This window comes from Schistocerca gregaria, chromosome 2 (genome assembly GCF_023897955.1).
Source record: "Schistocerca gregaria isolate iqSchGreg1 chromosome 2, iqSchGreg1.2, whole genome shotgun sequence".
Taxonomy (NCBI): domain Eukaryota; kingdom Metazoa; phylum Arthropoda; class Insecta; order Orthoptera; family Acrididae; genus Schistocerca; species Schistocerca gregaria.
The window spans coordinates 748123464-748139042 of NC_064921.1; the positions used below are offsets into that span (position 1 = coordinate 748123464).

The 15579-nt window shown below is 39.1% G+C and overlaps 1 protein-coding gene across 2 annotated transcripts in view; it reads right to left on the reverse strand.

The window, feature by feature from the left end:
- LOC126334925 (TELO2-interacting protein 1 homolog) overlaps positions 1–15579 on the reverse strand; it is a 139203-nt gene that overhangs the window by 105588 nt on the left and 18036 nt on the right. For both annotated transcript variants that reach the window (XM_049997647.1, XM_049997646.1), the window contains exon 4: positions 1938–2115. In XM_049997647.1, the coding sequence (XP_049853604.1) occupies positions 1938–2115 (178 nt within the window). The remainder of the gene's footprint in view (positions 1–1937; positions 2116–15579) is intronic.

Below are 15579 nucleotides of genomic sequence, written 5' to 3' on the forward strand. Positions count from 1 at the left end.
AATGGATGTGATGGTAACACAGTTATTTCAGGACCAAGGTATTTCTGCAATACCTCTTACAGATTTCCAAGAATTGCGATAAACAGAAGAGAGCTGGAAACAGTTTTGCAACATGCGTATTTTACACCAGAAATTCAGTTATGTGAAATATGCAGAATGATGAAAAATTTCTAACACTTTAAACAGAAAAGTTTTGTTGACTTTGTAGTTACTATTAAGGGGGGGGGGGGTGTAGGATGTCAAATGGGCCAACTTGAAGCAGGAGTGAGGCACCACGACATTTCAATTTGTTTAATTTTCATTGCCTACACTTTTACAAATAAATTCAAAAAACTTTGTCAGTGTGACCAGCAAGGATTCAGGATTCACAACCACAGCAGTGGAAGTTAAAAAACATAATGAAATAATTTTCTTTTACATGTGAAATTTCATCATTTCTTCATTTACTATTGGCTGCATTTGTTGCTATAGGTACACTTTTCTTCATAAGAAAGAGAGATTGTTCGATGAATTTTGTACAGCATACAAACCTTACTTTCTGGGTATGAAACTCTAAATTTATTTTATTTATGAAAAAATGAATGAGCTGTTACATTTTAAACTTCATGTTTGGAAAAAAGCTCAATTTTATAGTTAATTATCTCAATTTTTACCACAGTTTTTAATAGATTTGGAAAATTCTAGCGTTTCATACACCTGTATGTATGTTTTGTATGCTGTGCAAAATTCATCGAAGAATCTCTCTTACTTATGAAGAAAAATGTACCTATAGCAACAAATGTAGCCAACAGTAAATGAAAAAAATGATGAAATTTCACATAGAAAAAAATTATTCTGTTATGTTTTTGAACTTCTACTGCTATGAGTGTAAATCCTGAATCCTTTCTGGTCACGCTGACAAAGTTTTATGAATTTATTTGTAAAAGTATAGAAATGAAAATTAAAATGTCCTTTGGTGACACTCCTGCTCCAAGTCAGCCCATTTGAATTTTTACAAGTTTTGTGAAGGGGTTTCCAAGTAAATAATTCCTAAAAACTCATAAAAATGCGATTTTTAAAAATTTTTAGTAATAAATATTTCCAAAATACACACAGCTAGAGCAGAGAGAAGATATTGTTTATAATTATATATTGTTTATAATCAATTTTTTTGTATTTTCTTCTTAAATTTGTAAGTTACGAGAAAGCCCATAAGTGTGTGTGTGTGTGTGTGTATGTGTGTGTGTGTGTGTGTGAGTGAGTGAGAGAGAGAGAGAGATATCTTAATTTGAACATATAAAGTGGGAGCTTCAAAGAGAAACATCTGCCAGGCCTCCAGTACTTTTGGTTTATTAGTTGTAATTTTTTTTAGTTCTCCACTGTTTTAAAAGTTATTTACAGAATATACAGTTTTCAAATGACTGTATCATTTACAATGAAAATATTTTATTTTTAAACACGTTTTATATAGAGATCTAACACACATTTTTTTCAAAGTAATTCGTGATCATGAACTGTCATGTCCTGTATGGTTTGAGATGAAATTGCCCGAACGAGTACTAACTGCAAAGGTATTTCCTTCAAACATAAACATGCTACTTGTGATGCATGAACAGAATTATAAATAAGAAATGTTGAAATGAAATCAAATTATTTGTAATTCATGTAATATTGTACTTTGAAACATAGGATAACTACAAAGGATTATAACACTGCTTTTCCTTTATCAACTGAAGCTGCTTTCAACTGCATTTTGCACACATTAGCAAACAGTAAAAACACTCAATGAGCATCTGTTTAACTGCCTATCAGTTAACAACACTTTCCAAGCACAAGAAAAATATCTACAATAATTACAGATTTTAAAGAAACAGTAAATGGCAAAATTTTGAACATGTTAGTTATGAAGATACGGTAAGAGAAAACATCATAAATTCAAGTTGCAGTGTACACTCTACCTGAGAGGCCTATACTTTTCATGCTGCTGTATCTGGACACACACATACACACCCTGACTCAGCCAAGGAATGTTCTTAACTTCATACACCTGCTTCTTTACATGGATTGGAGTTTTCTTCAACAGCTCACATGCACAGTCTAACAAAGATGCCTTCAGCTCTTCATTTATGGGTGATACTGGGAAAAAAAAAAAAATTCAAAGGTCAGATTAACTCCAACCCCCCCCCCCTCCCCCCCACACACACACAGGTTGCCAAGATAAACAGTTTCATTACATTTCACACAGTAATGAATTCTATGAAACTGTTTTATAATGAATTGTATTCTCTTCCCAATTATGTCACCTTGACACAATTGTAATTAAGAATTCATAAAGCAAAGGTAAGTTTACTATGTTACAAAATAAGTAACTTCTGTAACTACAACAAAACTGGCAGGAAAATACTTATGGGCCTCTATCCTTAGTTAACAATATTTATATCTGAACCAAAGTGATCACCGAAGTGCCTCACATTAGGGAGCTCTGAATAATACAGCAACTAACTTTGCCTACACATTTACTTACAATGTAAATAAAAAAAATGCTTAAACTGATTCTGGTGTTTGTTTACCTTTTTAGTTCAGTGTCAGACATAGTTTGATGCAGAATATTCAGTTGGAGATGGATAAAAACATTCAATTAAACTTAAAAGAAAAGCACTACTATGTTACAACAGTGAGTCACATTATCTTACATCAACCTTACATCTATTTTCTACAAATCACTGTACGGGACATGAAAGGGCTGCTTTTTATTGTGCCATGTATGAGTGTTTCCTCTCAGTCAATGAGCAAGTGGGGGATGGGAAGAATGATAGATTATATGTCTCTGTGGCTGCTATTGCAATTATGGCTGTATCTTCAAACAGTCTGAAAGAGCAGTGCTAAGGAAACTGAAGAATATTTTATAATTCAGATTCCAACCTAAAATAATTTCTTAGAATTTGCTAAACACATTTTCACAAGTTATTCAAACTCATTCATTGAAGTCTGACACATGGACTTCTCAGCAAGTTTCTAACACACTACTGACAGGCAAATTATCCTAAGAACATTCATACTGCCCTTGTTTGTACACAGCATAATGGCTGCTGTCCATTGAAAATGTCACTGTGAGCTAGAGCAATGTTATTCCATGGTCTGAACGTTGTTTAGTAAGCAAACTCTTTTGGAAACAACTGCAGATGTCCAGTATCATACCAATGCCTTGGGACATAGGATCATTTTACTTAATATCCTCCAAGGACTGTTACACTCGTGTTCTATGTCCTAGCTGACTCCAGTTGTGAGCCAATAATCCTGTAAATCTACATCTACATCCACATCCATACTCCGCAAGCCACCTGACAGTGTGTGGCGGAGGGTACCTCTATCACTTCTCCTTTCTATTCCAGTCTTGTATTGTTCATGGAAAGAAGGATTGTCGGTATGCCTCTGTGTAGGCTCTAATCTCTCTGATTTTATCCTCATGGTCTCTTCGCGAGATCTACATAGAAGGGAGCAATATACTGCTTGACTCTTTGGTGAAGGTATGTTCTCGAAACTTCAACAAAAGCTCGTACCGAGCTACTGAGCGTCTCTCCTGCAGAGTCTTCCACTGGAGTTTATCTATCATCTCTGTAACGCTTTCACAATTACTAAATGATCCTGTAACGAAGCACACTGCTGCTCTCCGTTGGATCTTCTCTATCTCTTCTATCAACCCTATCAGGTACGGATCCTACACTGCTGAGCAGTATTCAAACAGTGGGCAAACAAGCGTACTGTAACCTACTTCCTTTGTTTTCGGATTGCATTTCCTTAGGATTCTTCCAATGAATCTCAGTCTGGCATCTGCTGGGCCGACAATCAACTTTATTTGATCATTCCATTTTAAATCACTCCTAATGCGTACTCCCAGATCATTTATGGAATTAACTGGTTCCAGTTGCTGACTTGCTATATTGTAGCTAAATGATAAGGGATCTTTCTTTCTATGTATTCGCAGCACATTACACTTGTCTACATTGAGATTCAATTGCTATTCCCTGCACCATGCATCAATTCGCTGCACACCCTCCTGCATTTCAGTATAATTTTCCATTGTTACAACCTCTTGATATACCACAGCATCATCCGCATAGAGCCTCAGTGAACTTCCGATGGCATCCACAAGGTCATTTATGTATATTGTGAATAGCAATGGTCCTATGACACTCCCCTGTGGCACACCTGAAATCACTCTTACTTCGGAAGACTTCTCTCCATTGAGAATGACATGCTGCATTCTGTTATCCAGGTACTCTTCAATCCAATCACACAATTGGTCTGATAGTCCATGTGCTCTTACTTTGTTCATTAAACGACTGTGGGAAACTGTATCGAACTCCTTGCAGAAGTCAAGAAACACGGCATCTACCTGGGAACCTGTGTCTATGACCCTCTGAGTCTCATGGACGAATAGGGCGAGCTCGGTTTCACATGATCATCTTTTTCGAAACCCATGCTGATTCATACAGAGTAGATTTCTAGTCTCCAGAAAAGTCATTATACTCGAACATAATACATGTTCCAAAATTCTACAACTGATCGACGTTAGAGATATAGGTCTATAGTTCTGCACATCTGTTCGATGTCCCTTCTTGAAAACGGGGATGACCTGTGCCCTTTCCCAATCCTTTGGAACGCTACGCTCTTATAGAGACCTATGGTACACCGCTGCAAGAAGGGGGGCAATGCCTACTAAAGTCAATAACAAACAAAAATATCTCAATGAAAAATACTGTCAAGAAAATAAAAGATCATTACACTTTCACGTTTCATGAAGTAGACAAGTATGGATTCATCTAAATTAAGAAACAATTTCCAGTCTTTATACAGTGTTTGCATTTTATCCAGATCTGACAGGATATCGCCACAATTTCAATCAGAGAACACTTTCAAAAAGGTAACTACATCATCTGCACACTGTATGTGGATGCTACTATTATGATCCACTTTGTCATTAATACCTGACTGCTCTGTTTGTTTAAACATGCCAAAGGTTGTAGGTGGCAGAGACCAACTTATTATTATTATTTCTTTCTTATCTCAGACATTATGTCTGGTCAGAAGTAGAAAGTGACGCGGACCTCGATCAAGCGTGACTTCCTTTTAACTGTACGGTATATGTTATATTGCATTTAGGAACTTTCGGGTAATTGAACATGTATCAATAATTACGGATTTCTGTAGTTGTATATATAAGTTTGGATGTAGCTGTATTGCATTGATGTTGTTGTTGTTGTTGTTGTTGTTGTTGTCTTCAGTCCTGAGACTGGTTTGATGCAGCTCTCCATGCTACTCTACCCTGTGCAAGCTGCTTCATCTCCCAGTACCTACTGCAACCTACATCCTTCTGAATCTGCTTAGTGTATTCATCTCTTGGTCTCCCTCTACGATTTTTACCCTCCACGCTGCCCTCTAATGCTAAATTTGTGATCCCTTGATGCCTCAAAACATGTCCTACCAACCGATCCCTTCTTCTAGTCAAGTTGTGCCACAAACTTCTCTTCTCCCCAATCCTATTCAATACCTCCTCATTAGTTACGTGATCTACCCATCTAATCTTCAGCATTCTTCTGTAGCACCACATTTCGAAAGCTTCTATTCTCTTCTTGTCCAAACTAGTTATCGTCCATGTTTCACTTCCATACACAGCTACACTCCATACAAATACTTTCAGAAATGACTTCCTGACACTTAAATCTCTACTCGATGTTAACAAATTTCTCTTTTTCAGAAACGCTTTCCTTGCCATTGCCAGTCTACATTTTATATCCTCTCTACTTCGACCATCATCAGTTATTTTACTTCCTAAATAGCAAAACTCCTTTACTACTTTAAGTGTCCTCCTGCCACCGAACTTCACTAATTTCCACTATATCTAACTTTAACCTATCCATTTCCCTTTTTAAATTTTCTAACCTACCTGCCCGATTAAGGGATCTGACATTCCATGCTCCGATCCGTAGAATGCCTGGTGGATATTGTGTGGTATGACTCCTGTAGTTGATAGTATAATTGGTATAATGTCAACTTTATCCTGATGCCACGTATCTTTGACTTCCTCAGCCAGTTGGATGTATTTTTCAATTTTTTCTCCTGTTTTCTTTTGTATATTTGTATTGGGTATGGATATTTCGATTAGTTTGTTAATTTCTTCTTTTTATTGGTGAGTATGATGTCAGGTTTGTTATGTGGTGTTGTTTTATCTGTTACAATGGTTCTGTTCCAGTCTAATTTGTATTCATCATTCTCCAGTACATTTTGTGGTGCATACTTGTATGTGGGAATGTGTTGTTTTATAAGCTTATGTTGTAAGGCAAGCTGCTGATGTATTATTTTTGCTACATTTTCATGTCTTCTGGGGTATCCTGTATTTGCTAGTATTGTACATCCGCTTGTGATGTGATCTACTGTTTCTATTTGTTGTTTGTAAAGTCTGCATTTATCTGTTGTGGTATTGGGATCTTTAATAATATGCTTGCTGTAATGTCTGGTGTTTATTGTTTGATCCTGTATTGCAATCATGAATCCTTCCGTCTCACTGTATATATTGCCTTTTCTTAGCCATGTGTTGGATGTGTCTTGATCGATGTGTGGCTGTGTTAGATGATACTGGTGCTTACCATGTAGTGTTTTCTTTTTCCAATTTACTTTCTTCGTATCTGTTGATGTTATGTGATCTAAAGGGTTGTAGAAGTGGTTATGAAATTGCAGTGGTGTAGCCGACATATTTATATGAGTGATTGCTTTGTGTATTTTGCTAGTTTCTGCTCGTTCTAGAAAGAATTTTCTTAAATTGTCTACCTGTCCATAATGTAGGTTTTTTATGTCGATAAATCCACTTCCTCCTTCCTTTCTGCCTAACGTGAATCTTTCTGTTGCTGAATGTATGTGATTTATTCTATATTTGTGGCATTGTGATTGTGCAAGTGTATTGAGTGCTTCTAGGTCTGTGTTACTCCATTTCACTACTCCAAATGAGTAGGTCAATATTGGTATAGCATCAGTATTTATAGCTTTTGTTTTGTTTCTTGCTGTCAATTCTGTTTTCAGTATTTTTGTTAGTCTTTGTCTATATTTGTCTTTTAGTTCTTCTTTAATATTTGTATTATCTATTCCTATTTTTTTGTCTGTATCCTAGATATTTATAGGCATCTGTTTTCTCCATCGCTTCTATGCGGTCGCTGTGGTTATCCAATATGTAATCTTCTTGTTTAGTGTGTTTTCCTTTGACTATGCTATTTTTCTTACATTTGTCTGTTCCAGAAGCCATATTTATATCATTGCTGAATACTTCTGTTATCTTTAGTAATTGGTTGAGTTGCTGATTTGTTGCTGCCAGTAGTTTTAGATCATCCATGTATAGCAAATGTGTGATTTTGTGTGGGTATGTTCCAGTAATATTGTATCTATAATTTGTATTATTTAGCATGTTGGATAGTGGGTTCAGAGCAAGGCAGAACCAGAAAGGACTTAATGAGTCTCCTTGGTATATTCCACGCTTAATCTGTATTGGCTGTGATGTGATATTATTTGAATTTGTTTGGATATTAAGTGTGGTTTTCCAATTTTTCATTACTATGTTTAGGAACTGTATCAATTTAGGATCTACTTTGTATATTTCCAGTATTTGTAGTAACCATGAGTGGGGTACACCATCAAAAGCTTTTCGGTAATCAATGTATGCGTAGTGTAGCGACCTTTGTTTAGTTTTAGCTTGATATGTCACCTCTGCATCTATTATCAGTTGCTCTTTACATCCTCGTGCTCCTCTGCAACAGCCTTTTTGTTCTTCATTAATAATTTTGTTCTGTGTTGTATGTGTCATTAATTTCTGTGTAATGACTGAAGTTAATATTTTGTATATTGTTGGTAGGCATGTTATGGGGCAGTATTTAGCTGGGTTTGCTGTGTGTGCTTGACCTTTAGGTTTCATATAAGTTATTCCATGCGTAAGTGTATCAGGGAATGTGTATGGGTCTGCAATGTAACTGTTAAATAATTTAGTTAGATGTGAATGTGTTGAGGTGAACTTCTTTAGCCAGAAATTTGCTATTTTATCTTTTCCAGGGGCTTTCCAATTGTGAGTAGAATTAATTGCTTTGGTGACTTCATGTTGCAAAATTATCACTTCAGGCATTTGTGGTATCATCTTGTATGTGTCTGTTTCTGCTTCTATCCACCGTGCATGCCTGTTATGTTGTACCGGGTTTGACCATATGTTGCTCCAGAAGTGTTCCATGTCTGTTATGTTTGGTGGATTGTCTATTTTAATGTGTGTGTTATCTATTGTCTGGTAAAACTTCTTTTGGTATGTGTTAAAAGTTTGGTTTTGTTTCCTTCTATTTTCACTTTTTTTGTATCTTCTTAGTCGTTTGGCCAATGCTTGTAATTTCTGCTTCTTTTCATCTAATTGCTCTAGCACTTCTTGTTGTGAGATTTTACCTAACCTTTTTCGTTTTGTTTTTTTTCTGACATTTGATGTCTTATAAATTGTGTTAGCTGTCCAATGTCTTTTCTCAGTTTTTCTATTCTGATCTGTAGCCTGTGTTGTCATGCTGGTTTTGTGGGTTTCTTCTGTGTGTTGGTTGGTTCTGATCTCTGCCTAGTGTGTATATTTAGTGTAGTGAGTGCTCCTATATAAACCAGTAGTTGTAACTCTTCCATAGTTGTGTTTTCATTTATTTTGTTGTGTATGATTGTGTTGATAGTTTTTATTGTTGTTTCGACTTGTGGGTTAAATGGCAGTCTATGCAAGAATGGTCTAATGTCTGTATTTGTGTCTTTGTATTCTATATATGTCAGCTGAAATTTTCTTCTATATCTAACATGTGTGTCACTTCGTGTTCTATTTGTACTTGTTCTGATGGCAGTTTTTGTTTTCCTCTGATTGTTTAATTGATGTGTGTTGTTCTTTGTTTGTTTGCTCTGGGATGTTTGAGTCCATTATTGTATTTTGTTCTTCTTCTGATTGCACATTATTTGTTCCAGTATTTGTTGTACTTCTTGTTTGATGTTTTCTAATTCTGACTGGGGTATCCTGTTATTTTTGATTATTACACGGATCTGATCAGCTAGTCGTTGTTCTGTTAAAAAATTTTAATTCTGGGTATCTGGTAATAAGTTGTGTATACTTGTGTTCTGTATCCAGTTGTGTTGGTTCCTAGGTTTGTTGCTTGGTAATAACAGAACATGAGGTGTCGATTAACTTCATCTGACCATCTCATCATCTGTCTTTGTTTTCCTTCTAGGGTGGTTGCAGGAAGCATATCCTGCAGAACACCTCTATTTGGATTTAAATCATTTTCCAGTTGGCTAGCAGTGTCGTTACCATTGTGGGTGGGCATAGGGTTCAAGCGTCGTCCCCGACCATGACAGCGTTTATCTGAGGCTTCTTTAGTTGTGTCCTGAACCAACTAATCACACTAAAAGGGGGGTTAGCCCTATTAGTAGTTTGTTCTTTTCGTCGCCTTTTACGACTGGCAGAACATACCGGAAGCCTATTCTTTTCCCAGGCCTCCACGGGGATTATTATTATTATTATTGTTATTATTATGATCATTATAAGGAAAACTGCAGCAACTATGGAATCAGACTGAAGACTTATTAGCAAACAAAAAATTAGCTTGCCTTTCTTAATGGGGAGACAGTGTCAGAAGTGAGAGTAATATCCAGCACACCTCTAGGAACAGCAATAACATTGTTATTGTTCATGATACTGGTATAAATAACCTAACGGATAACATCTATGGTTCCCAGAACAGTTTGTAGATGGCAATTCTGTACAGGGAACTCATCCAACTAGATAAGAGTTTTTAAATATGACAAACTTCTAGACGGTCAACATTTGTTGCAAAGAAGGACAGTTGACTTTTATCATAAAATTTGATCTACTGTAGTGGTAGGAAATAAATGAAGAGAACAAATACTGTATGGCTACATGACCAAAGAGCAGATAAGTATCAAAATTTTATTCACATCATTTGTTAGTGTTGGCACTTCAGTGCAGAGGGGAGGGTAATGTTGTTACCAGTACACAATAAGTGTATCACACAGAACAGAAGCCACATACAGAATGCTGTGCAGAAACTGCAGCACGGTTGATTCATGGGGTATCCCTGGGAGAATAGTCCATACTCAGCGATATGACAGGAACATCCATTCAAAGTAAAAACAGTCTAGTAAGCATAGGCTTTAAAATACATACCGTAAGAGCCATGAGTACTTAGTCATCTTTTGATACTGTGAAACACATCACTTCTACTCCCAGCTCTTTGTTTTTCATATTTCGAGAGGTGGTGGTATAGATCAAAACAAGAACAAAAGTCCAGAAAACATGAGCGTGCACTTGTTCATCTTCACTACTGTGAAGCACATATCTTACACTGAACAAGTGCTCAAAAACCCCCCTTAAGTTATATATTTTAGAGCCCAAGTTTACTAGACCATTTTTCTTGTTTTGGTTCATAACACTTCCTTCCAAAACATGGAAAGGAAAGAGCTTGGAGTAGGTGTTTCATAGTGCCGAAGATGAAGAAGTGCTCATAGACCTTAAGAAACACATCTTAGAGCCAATGATTAGTAGACATTTCCTCTTTGTATGATTGTTCTTGTCACATCCTTGAATACTGATGGTCCCTCCTGGGACACCTTGGATAAGTTGGCTGCTTTCCCCACATTGCCCTGCCTTTTATTGGGTAGGAAATGCCTGTGACTGGACTGTGGTAGGAGGTGGTGGGTGAACATTTCAATAACTCCTGCTTTCGAATGCAGATATGGCATCCAGGTTGTAAGGAAAAGACTTTTTGGCATGGAACAGGTGACAATTGTCAAAGTGGAAGTACCGCTTGTGATTGGTTTGCTTTAAATGAACAGATGTATTCATGGAGCCATCTGAGAGGTGGAGACTGACATCTAGGAAGGTAGCTCGTTGACTTGATCAGGACCAGATGAAGTAGATTTGAGAGAAGGTGTTGAGGTTATGGAGGAAAAAGTAAAGGCTCTCCTTGCCAGGAGTCTAGATCCTGGAAATGTTATCAGTCAATGTGAACCAGTTAAGAGGTATACGTGTTGACTTGATTGGAAGGATAGCTCTGCGAGGTCCATTATAAGATGACATAGGTTTGGTGAGATGCGAGTATTCATATCAATACAAAGAATTAGTTTATAGATTTGGCCTTCATACGGGAAATAACTGGGGATCCCTCCGAACGTGGTTGGCTTGGAGGATCAGCAAACAGGTGGTGGGTTCAGTAACAGGGCACTGAAGGAGGTCGTGTTCCATGACTACGAAGACACAGAACACTTCCTTTGATGACCAACGCCTCCAAACTATTGTCTGTAACCTCTCATCCTACACTAACGACACTGCCCACTTCCTTTGCCACCTCTCCACCACACATTCTGTCCTGTTACTACCTGAATCCTTGTTGGTCACGGTGGATGCAACGTCCTTTTACATCAATATAATTAAAGACCATGGCTTTGTGTCCACAGCAACAGTTAACAATAAACCAAACAAAATTTTGGTGGTGCATGACAGGAATCAACTTGTCATTGGCATCACTAGAATAATGGTGCAACTATCTGATACGCTACAGATAAAAGGACACAAGTTACTTCATACATGCTGTAGGTGGAACTATGCCAAGTAATGTTGTTCATTACAGAGTTTTATCCTCAGTTGTTGACTAAGTAAATAGTTGGCAAGCTTTTACAGACTTCATTCTATATGTGCATGAGCACAATATGACAAACATAATAATAATAATAATAATACTCACGGTCAAACAATGGAAAGTCCAGAATTGAATGTAAAAATATTATGAAAAGGATAGTTATAGTTGCTACTCACCATATAACGGAGTTGCTGAGTTGCAGATAGACACAACAAAAAGACTGATACAAAATTAACTTTACACACACACACACACACACACACACACACACACACACACACAAATATGCAACTCACACACCCGGAAGCACAGTCTCTGGCTGCCATGGCTGCCAAGGCTAGAATGCAAGCAGCAGCACATGCTGGGCAAAACAAACTATGTGGTGGTGGTAAGGAGGAGGCTGGGGTGGGGAGGGTGAGGGATAGCATGGTAGGGATGGGGAACGGTAACAGTGGATGGGGAAGGGGGGGGGGGAGCAGAAAAGGAGACAAGTAAAAAGACTGTGGGAGCACTGGTGGTATAGAGGGCTGTGCAGTGCTGGAATGGACACAGGGAAGAGGATAGGTGAGCAAAAGACAACAAAGGTTGAGGCCATGAGAGTTACGGGAACGTATGAGATATTGTATGGAGAGTTCCCACTTCTGCAATTAAGCAAAGCTGGTGTTAGTGGGAAGGATCAAGATGGCACAGACTGTGAAGCAGTCATTGAAATGGAGAACGTCTTGTTGGGTAACGTGCTCAGCAAATCGGTGATTCAGCTGTCTCTCGGCCATGGTTTGTTGGCAGCCACTGATGTGGACAGACAGCTTGTTTGTTGTCATGCCCATGACGAATGCATCAGAGTGGTTGCAGTTTAGCTTGTAGATCACATGACTCGTTTCAAGGGTAGTCCTGCCTTTGATGGGATAGGTGATGCTAATGACTGGACTGGAGTAGATAGTGGTGGGAGGAGGTATGGGACCTGTCTAGCATCTAGGTCTATTACAGAGATATTAGCCATGAGGCCAGAGGTTGGGAGCAAGGGTTGTGTAGGGATGGCAAAGATATAGTGTAGGTTCAGTGAGTAGCAGATTACTACTGTGATAGGGGTAGGAAGGATAGTGGGTAACACATTTCTCATTTCAGGGCACAACAAGAGCTAGTTGAAAACCTGGTGGAGAAAGTGATTCAGTTTCACCAGTCCTAGGTGGTACTGAGTCATGAGGGGAATGCTCTCCCGTGGCCAGACAGTAGGATTTTGGGACATGGTGCGTGACTGGAGATATAAGGCACAGGAGATGTGCTTTTGTACAAGGCTGGGAGGGTATTATGATCTGTGAATGCCTCAGTGACACCCTTGGTATATTTCAAGAGGGCCAGATTGTGACTACAGATGTGATGGCCACAGCTGCCTAGGCTGTATGGAAGAGACTTTTTGGTATGAAACGGATGGTAGCTGTTGAACCCCTTGTCTCATGGCTCACATCCCTGTAATATGACCTAGGAAGACGAATGGAATATTCCAGAATTTGAAACACGAACATCTGCTAGCATGAGTTTCTTAGAAGTAGATACCTTAGGGGTTGCGAAGCAACTCAAATCGCTTGATACGGGCAAGTCTTCAGGTCCAGATTGTATACCGATTAGGTTCCTTTCAGATTACGCTGATACTATAGCTCCCTACTTAGCACTCATATACAACCGCTCGCTCACCGATAGATCTGTACCTACAGATTGGAAAATTGCGCAGGTCGCACCAGTGTTCAAGAAGGGTAGTAGGAGTAATCCATTTAACTACAGACCTATATCATTGACGTCGGTTTGCAGTAGGGTTTTGGAGCATATACTGTATTCAAACATTATGAATCACCTCGAAGGGAACGATCTATTGACACGTAATCAGCATGGCTTCAGAAAACATCGCTCTTGTGCAACGCAGCTAGCTCTTTATTCGCACGAAGTAATGGCCGCTATCGACAGGGGATCTCAAGTTGATTCCGTATTTCTAGATTTCCGGAAAGCTTTTGACACCGTTCCTCACAAGCGACTTCTAATCAAGCTGCGGAGCTATGGGGTATCGTCTCAGTTGTGCGACTGGATTCGTGATTTCCTGTCAGGAAGGTCGCAGTTCGTAGTAATAGACAGCAAATCGTCGAGTAAAACTGAAGTGATATCAGGTGTTCCCCAGGGAAGCGTCCTGGGACCTCTACTGTTCCTGATCTATACTGTATAAATGACCTGGGTGACAATCTGAGCAGTTCTCTTAGACTGTTCGCAGATGATGCTGTAATTTACCGTCTAGTAAGGTCATCCGAAGACCAGTATCAGCTGCAAAGCGATTTAGAAAAGATTGCTGTATGGTGTGTCAGGTGGCAGTTGACGCTAAATAACGAAAAGTGTGAGATGATCCACATGAGTTCCAAAAGAAATCCGTTGGAATTCGATTACTCGATAAATAGTACAATTCTCAAGGCTGTCAATTCAACTAAGTACCTGGGTGTTAAAATTACGAACAACTTCAGTTGGAAGGACCACATAGATAATATTGTCGGGAAGGCGAGCCAAAGGTTGCGTTTCATTGGCAGGACACTTAGAAGATGCAACTAGTCCAAGTACACTACACTCGTTCGTCCTCTGTTAGAATATTGCTGCGCGGTGTGGGATCCTTACCAGGTGGGATTGACGGAGGACATCGAGAGGGTGCAAAGAAGGGCAGCTCGTTTTGTATTATCGCGTTATAGGGGAGAGAGTGTGGCAGATATGATACACGAGTTGGGATGGAAGTCATTACAGCATAGACGTTTTTCGTCGCGGTGAGAGCTTTTTACGAAATTTCAGTCACCAACTTTCTCTTCCGAATGCGAAAATATTTTGTTGAGCCCAACCTACATAGGTAGGAATGATCATCAAAATAAAATAAGAGAAATCAGAGCTCGAACAGAAAGGTTTAGGTGTTCGTTTTTCCCGCTCGCTGTTCGGGAGTGGAATAGTAGAGAGATAGTATGATTGTGGTTCGATGAACCCTCTGCCAAGCACTTAAATGTGAATTGCAGAGTAGTCATGTAGATGTAGATGCACGACCTGTCCCATACATCCCCCCACCACTACCTACGCCAGACTGGTCACAAACATCACCTATCCCATCAAAGGCAGGGCTACCTGTGAAACCAGTTATGTGATCTACAAGCTAAGCTATAACCACTATGCTGCATTCCACGTGGGCATGACAACAAATAAGCTGTCTGTCCACATGAATAGCCACAGTCAAACTGCAGCTAAGTAACAGCTGGACCACCCCGTTGCTCAGCATGCTGCCAAACACAATGTTCTTCATTTCAATGACTGCTTCACAGCCTGTGCCATCTTGATCCATCCCACCAACACCAACTTTTCTGAATTGTGCTGGTGGGAACTCTCCCTGCAATATATCCTACCTTCTTGTAACCCTCCTGCCCTCAACCTCCATTAGTCATTGTTATTACCAATCTAGCCCCTTCCCTGTTTCCATTCCAGCACTACATTGTCCTCTATCCCACCAACATACCCAGTCTCTTCACATCTCTCCTTTTCTGCTAACCTCCCCTCTCCCCCACTCTCTAACCAACCTCCCAACTGTACCTAACTGCCCTATCCTCTCCCTGCACACTCTCACTACCAGAATAATGTGCTGCTGCTCGCAGTCTGGCCTTGGTAGCCAGAGACTTAAGTCTAGTGTGTGTGTGTGTGTGTGTGTGTGTGTGTGTGTGTGTGTGTGTGTGTGTGTGTGTGTGTGTTTTTCTGATGAAGGCCTGTTTGGCTGAAAGCTTTGATTGACAGTCTTTTATTGTGCCTATCTGCAACTCAACCTCTCCACTATATGGTAATTAGAACTGTTGTCTTTAAATAATAACACTGCATCACAGTAAAAGTCTTATCAGCT